General features: G+C 31.1%; 1 protein-coding gene across 1 annotated transcript; it reads right to left on the bottom strand.

Annotated features, from left to right (window-relative positions):
- Positions 1–1,129: 1,129 nt before the first annotated feature.
- Positions 1,130–4,472, bottom strand: LOC107495836 (pectinesterase/pectinesterase inhibitor PPE8B). The gene is made up of 3 exons (XM_016117037.3): positions 4,046–4,472; positions 2,881–3,411; positions 1,130–2,042 (listed from the first exon to the last, which is right to left on the bottom strand). The coding sequence occupies exons 1-3, from the start codon at positions 4,377–4,379 to the stop codon at positions 1,345–1,347; spliced, it is 1,563 nt and encodes a 520-aa protein (XP_015972523.1). The 5' UTR covers positions 4,380–4,472; the 3' UTR covers positions 1,130–1,344.
- Positions 4,473–6,742: the final 2,270 nt, after the last annotated feature.

Genomic DNA, 6,742 nt, shown 5'->3' with positions numbered 1-6,742 from the left:
TATTTTAATATAAATATTTTTATCATTATTTTTAAAGTTTTTTGGATTCGTCATTGTTAATGGTTAATTAGTATAGGTCCCTTAAAATATCCCGAGTTATGGGGCCCTTTAGGTGCTAGGTGGAAGCCTGAAACCGAAACCAGAGGGTGCACCACAACCACATTAGTAGGTAGTGGTACTTGATTAGCACCACCAAACTTATGATTTGATTATAAAACTACTATTATGCATTCAGTGATTTTGCCACGGCACCACAGAAACTCATCTCACATAGAAAATCTATCTAAAATGATGCAGAATGCTGTCGAAGCTCATTATTGCTAAGTGCTAACTGCAAAAGCTATTGAATATATAATGGATGAACTAGCCATAATAATAATGGTGATGCTATAGACAACAAATAATTTGTAAACTGACATTGATAGTACTAATAGATTTAATTTCCGTACATTGAAAAATATCGACGTTACCATATTCAAGTTTAATTTAGGGATGAAATTGAAATGGTGCCAAACGCAACAAAATGATGAACTTAAAAGTATAAATAACTAAGTGCATATGAATACTTATCACTTTATTAGTGATAAAAATTAAATTCTAAATAATACATCTTTAACTTCCAAAACTAATTAATTTTAAAATGAAAGAAATTTTTTTAATTTGTTGTAGATGTAAGTCACTTAATTTTTACATTATTGATCAATAATAATCACATCTTTTTCTTTATGACAAAATTCAATTAATATTAATAACGTGATTAAATTATTAAATAACAGTAGAAAAATAAAATTACAAAATAGACCGAAATCAAACACTTAAATGTGGTTTTCACTTAGCACAATTGTTTTTTATTAAGTAATAATACGGATGAGACATGATGCAATGCATCTAAAACACTAGAGGCAAGGGTGTGTACTCTATAATTTAATATGTCAATTTTGTAAATATGATTATGTTATTATTCATATAAAGATATTTTTTCTTGCAAAAATAATATAATAGAGAACTATTAAATGAATTAATATAACATATTCATGTCTTAACTACTATTATCTTCGGATTAAAAAAAATTCATGAGTAGCCACTATTGTCAGTATCTCACTTATCCACTGTTGCCAAATAAATAAACTTGATATAGAAAAGAAAAAACACATCCGTGAAACTGAAAATACAGAGACACCTTTAATAACAAAGTACAAATGAATTAGAGTGAAGCTGTGAAGATCAAAACATTGCAATTCTTCGGCATTTTCTTCTTGAAGGTAATACATTTTTCCTTTATATAGTATATAGTATACAAGATTGGCAAGATTATTTGCCATATTGATTAAGTAAATTTTTAATTTAAAGCGTTAATCCAGCTGTGAATGCTACACCAGTTGAAGGCAACCATAAATTTCCTTGAATGAACTGTGCGACAGTAAAATTGCTAGCTTCACTGGAGCTATTCAAAACATGGTATCCGGGCCATTTGACTCTGTTAGCTAAACCTGCACCGGCACCAGTATTCATATACTCAGCATAATATAGTGTATCCAACGCAAAGTTACCGTTCCACTCTAACCACCCTTGCGGCCTTATAATCTCGCTCATATAATTTTGCATAAAAATGGTTCTTGAATACGTTTTCCACGGCCTCCCCAAGAAAGTCTCCGTGGTGTTAACAAAAGAAACTAGGTCAGAATCAGCAGTTACGTTGCAGAATTGTAACGAGAATCCTGTTGGTTCATTAGGATCTTTTCTACCTTGTGCGGTGATTGTGTTCTTTTGATTCTGTAACCCTTTCTTGACAAGTACATTGCATTTTTGGAAGACTGCGGTTGCATCGCCAAAGATGAAATCGACTGTGCCGGAGATTGTGCACTCTCTGAAGAATTGACGCATTGTGTGAGTGTAGAGGCTGTCTTGGTAGCCCAAGATTCCACAACGGAAGAAGACTGAGAGGTCGGAATCGGATCTTAGTGCCACTGCTTGGTGCTTCTCTGGTCCTGCTGTGTTCTGAAAAGTAATGTCTCGTGCTATGAATCCTCTTCCACTTACAGCTACACGTGACAACCATTATACAGATTATTAGAGGTTTACAAGGTGTATCTTCATTGCAGCAATATCAATTGTTTGACGCAGACATATGGATATCAATTATCGTGTATCCCGCAATTAATGCTTAAATTTTTACGGGAGATGTTTCGTAAAGACGTTTTGTTTTTTAAAGACATTTATGTGTTAAATTATTTGACGTATTAATAAATCAATTACTTTTTAATTTTTTAATAAAGTAAAATAAAATCAATTTTTTTATAACAATAACAATAAATCTAATTGTTATCAGATCCGGTCGAATCGACTAATTTATATAATTTATTGAATTATTTTTTTTAAAATTTTCTTAAAATAAAAATTAGGAATATATTTATCTTTTCATCAAAAAATTTAAACATAATTCCGTTTAAATTATGTAAATAGATCGGATCAAATCATATCTAATAATTATAGTGGGGACAATTTAGTTTATTATTGTTGTTATAATAAACCGATTTTATTCTGAATGATTAAAAAATAAATTTTTAATCGATTTAATAAAGATGTCAAATAATATCATAATTCATGTAAACTTCTTTAAAAAAATATTTTTAATGTCTTTATCAAAGTGGTATAATAAAAAATATTTAGTAACAAAAAAATTAGCAAAAAACAGTTATAATTTATCTTATTTAACATTCATTAATTGTTGCAACAATTAATAAATACTAAATAAGATAAATTTTGAACTTCTTTTTTGTCTCTCTAAAATTACCTATTAATAATATAGTATAGTTAATCCAAATTACCCATTATTTAGTAATATAATATAGTTAATCCAAATTAACTTAAAATTTTTACCAAAGGTGGCAGATCGGAAAGTTGTCCAGCCGTCAACAACACTCCGGTTGCCGGTAATAACAGTGGCACCGATACCATCTCCGATCATCATGATATTCCACTTCTTCTTCTTAATCTCCACGTTCTCATTGTAAACACCTCTCTTCACGTAAATCACAAACCTCTTCATGCTATAATCCGGCGCAGCCATAATCGCATCCATCACCCTTGTGAACTTTCCACTTCCATCTAAAGCCACCACAGCATCGGCAGCCACTCCATTTGCCTGCAGAAGCTTCCTCTCCCCCGGCTTCACCCACGAAGGAAACTGGTCCACGCCGGCACTGTGGGAGACATCATGGTGGGGGACATCAACCTTTGCAAGGAGATTCTTCACCAGCGATGTCACTTGTCCAAGGCCGCTGGAGACTAATCCTTTCACGATACTGCTTGTGCCTTCGAATCCATCGAGGCATGTCTCTGGATTTGCCAGGGCAGCACTTAGCCATGTCTTCAAATCGGATCCTAAGTTTCCTGTACTGTTGTTTTTTCCTACAACATTAATGATAGTAATGTCACATTTCAAATAGGTTAGTCATTAGTATCGTTATGTATCATCATATCATGATCTAACTTTATCATGAGTGAAAAAATGTACACATCTTATCTTACAAAGAATAAGAATACAGCTGGAAGTAATTTAAAGGACCTAATAAAATTGTTTGGCTAGTGACTAGTGGTACAAGACCTTGTATTTAGAATATGCATTTTTCATTGTCTCGAATGAAGAGAATAAGAGGGGGGACACACTGGACCAGTTAGTTATTAATCATGAGTTGTATTATTCAATCTTTGATGGTAGAGTTTGGATAAAAACTATATGGTCAAAATGTTAAGATATTATGACATGAAATTTTAATGGCCATTAAGACTTAAGAGATGAAGGATTTTAAGTTAAAATTAAAATCCATCAAGTAGACAATATAGACTCCCCTCTTTTCGATATTCATGGAACAGAGGAAAAACTAACACAAAACAGAGATTTGAAAGTCATATATGCAATATCTTTAAACCACTGTTTTATCAATGTTATCATATATACCACCATTTAGGCACTGCAAATTAAATTTTCTAATTTTGATATTTTGTGAAATAAAGATGTTGTGAAATGACCGGTTAATGGTACCTTTGGGGTTTTGAGTAGCGGAGACAGACCAGTTAAGCTCGTCGGAGGACATGTCCAACAAATCAAGACAGTCAAGAATGGCGTTGGCGAGACGGAAATTACCAAAGCCACCGCTAAACCTGGACAAGATGGAAGCAACATCTCCCAAGAGGCCAATAACTTCCCTAACAGCACCGACGAACTCAGAAGGTGAAACCTTGAGGCACGCTGAGCCTCCCAAACGAGTGCGAGAAGCAGAGGCCATAGTAGTGAAGTGTCCATGGAGAAGCATCAACAAGAAGGTGAGTGCCATGATTGGTGGCTTTTTCTCTTTTCTTGTTGAAGAAAGAACCATATTTGGCTCTCTGTGCTTTTGTTACAGTATTATTATTAGTGGCTCTGTTGCAAGGGGGAATTGATCGAAGTAAGATATGTAGTGAGAGAATATAGATGGCGAGTATTTATAAGGGAGAGAGGGAAAGAAATGCGGAAGAGATGCTGAATGTTGGGCCAATTAGTATAAATAAGTAATGGAGAGTGTTAGGAGAACAATGATTATCTTAAATAACATCGACAACTATCAATCAAATATAAGTATATTATATTATAATTTAATGCTACTAATTAAATTTACTCTTTTAATTCTATTAATTCACATTGTTCACACATTGTTCAAAAATATTATTAGTTATCTATATTTTTCCATAAGTTATAACTTATAAGAGGAGGAATAATACATGACACCAATTTTATTTTCAGAATAAATAAATAATTAGTGAAATATATTTTTTAAGAGAATTTAGTTAAGTGGTTGAATAACTTGAAGACATTTTTCTTCCAAAATAATGAATTAATAATCAGTGAAGATATTTTCGCTTTAATTACTTGAGTTTCACCTAGTTTGTAATTATGTTTTTATATTTTTTAATTAATTTTTTATATTATTTTTTATTTTATAATTAAATTTTTATCAATATTAAAATATTATAATTATTAATCAGTAATTTGAATAGATAATTAATAATTATACCGGAAAAATTAATTTGAGTTGGTTGTGGTAGGTTCGTTCATCTTTTTGGAATTTGAGTTCTAATTTATGCATGCAATAATTTATTAACTAATAACAAATTTTTAAATAAAATTTTAATATATGTGACAAATTAATTTTTTACCAGCTGAGTTAAAATAATGTAGGCAGAGGAAAAAAAATATCGGAGACAAAAAGTATAAAACAAAAGTAAAGGAATCATGAAGTGACTATATTTCAAGTGTCGACGGTAATTATGCTTGTCAGCCTTTTTAAAAAAAAAAAAAAAACTAAAAAAGTGTACTAAATCAAATCTAGAGGAGGCGTCTTGTATTATCGATGATTACTACAGCTTCTACCAAATCAAATCAATATGCGCACGAGATTAACATGCACCGCTCTTTCCTTTTTGTTTTTGTCTCAACCTTCGTTCTCATCAATATCAGAGAAAATTCCAATTTGTTACCATATATATGATCAATAATAGCAAATTAGAAGGGGAAGAAAAGCAAAGAACTTGATTTTTGTGTGAGCGTCTCAAGGCTTCTGATGCCACCGTGTTCGACAAAGGAGCATGGCGTGAATTTGTAATTTTCCACGTTCATTTTCCATGTGTCTCTTTGACTCGCTTTAAGGATAGAAAACCTTTTTAAATACGGAAATACTAGTTATTTTTAATTTTCAGTCTTTAGATTTTATTTTTTTTAAAAAATATATTAATATTTACTTAATTTAAATATTTATTTTTACATATTAGTTATTTAAAAAATTATATTTTTTTATTTTCTAAAAGATAAATAAAAATAATATTTAAAAAATACTTAAGTACACTGTTTAAATAATAACAAAAGTTCAACACATTACTCAGTACGTTCGCTGGAAAATTTTATGCTAAATAAAATTAGTAAAAACCATTTGAGTGTACAATGTACCTAAATATTTTGTACAAGTTTATGTCGGTATATACAATCATAAAATTAAATCTCTCCACAGTGAGCTTACACTCACTAAGGATGAATTATGACCTGGAGCTGCAACGAAGCGAGTTTTCATTTTGTCATTCAAAATATTACAAGTAGCATTACAATAATTAACAATTTCTAGTCTACGGAGTAAGCGGTAGTCTGTAGATGTGGGGTTTCCTTTCCCCGTTAGTCTTTTTTTTTTTTTTTTTCCTTATAGATCTTTACATTTAACCTTACATTATGCTAATATATAAAACTTAATTACAATGTATCACATTCCAGGAAAGAAATAAACCTGCCGTCCGAAGAAGACAGAATTGATGTTTAACCATGCAGTCATGTAGAGTACGTTTTCGTGATATGCCTTTTGGAGAGAACAATTAAATTTTGTTGGTATAATACCTTCAGTCCATGAATTGATTAAAAAAAAAATAATTAAAGAATGGCCAGCTAATTAAATCTACCTACTAGGCTACAACTCTAGTTAAAGGACTTAGAGCTCATAAAACGACAGATACATCATACAACACGATCGATTTTTAGCAAAAGTACAAAGTGATTTAGTGAAATTAATTGCATCTAATAATCAACCCTGATATATATTTATATATATAGATCAATTCTCATTTGAGATACAGGGCAAGTCTCATCATACTCTCATACACTAGTGCAATATCAACATGCTCATTTTATATTTTTGTTAGACACGTTATATATATATATATA

This window comes from Arachis duranensis, chromosome 1 (genome assembly GCF_000817695.3).
Source record: "Arachis duranensis cultivar V14167 chromosome 1, aradu.V14167.gnm2.J7QH, whole genome shotgun sequence".
NCBI lineage: Eukaryota > Viridiplantae > Streptophyta > Magnoliopsida > Fabales > Fabaceae > Arachis > Arachis duranensis.
Note: the sequence above shows the minus strand (reverse complement) of the source record. Positions and strands in the feature narration are given on the sequence as shown.

Coding starts and splice junctions, on each gene's coding strand:
- LOC107495836 (XM_016117037.3), bottom strand. CDS start 4,379: ATGGTTCTTTCTTCAACAAGAAAAGAGAAAAAGCCACCAATCATGGCA. Junction 3,412..4,045: donor CGCTACTCAAAACCCCAAAG/GTACCATTAACC, acceptor TTAATGTTGTAG/GAAAAAACAACAGTACAGGA. Junction 2,043..2,880: donor TTTCCGATCTGCCACCTTTG/GTAAAAATTTTA, acceptor TGTCACGTGTAG/CTGTAAGTGGAAGAGGATTC.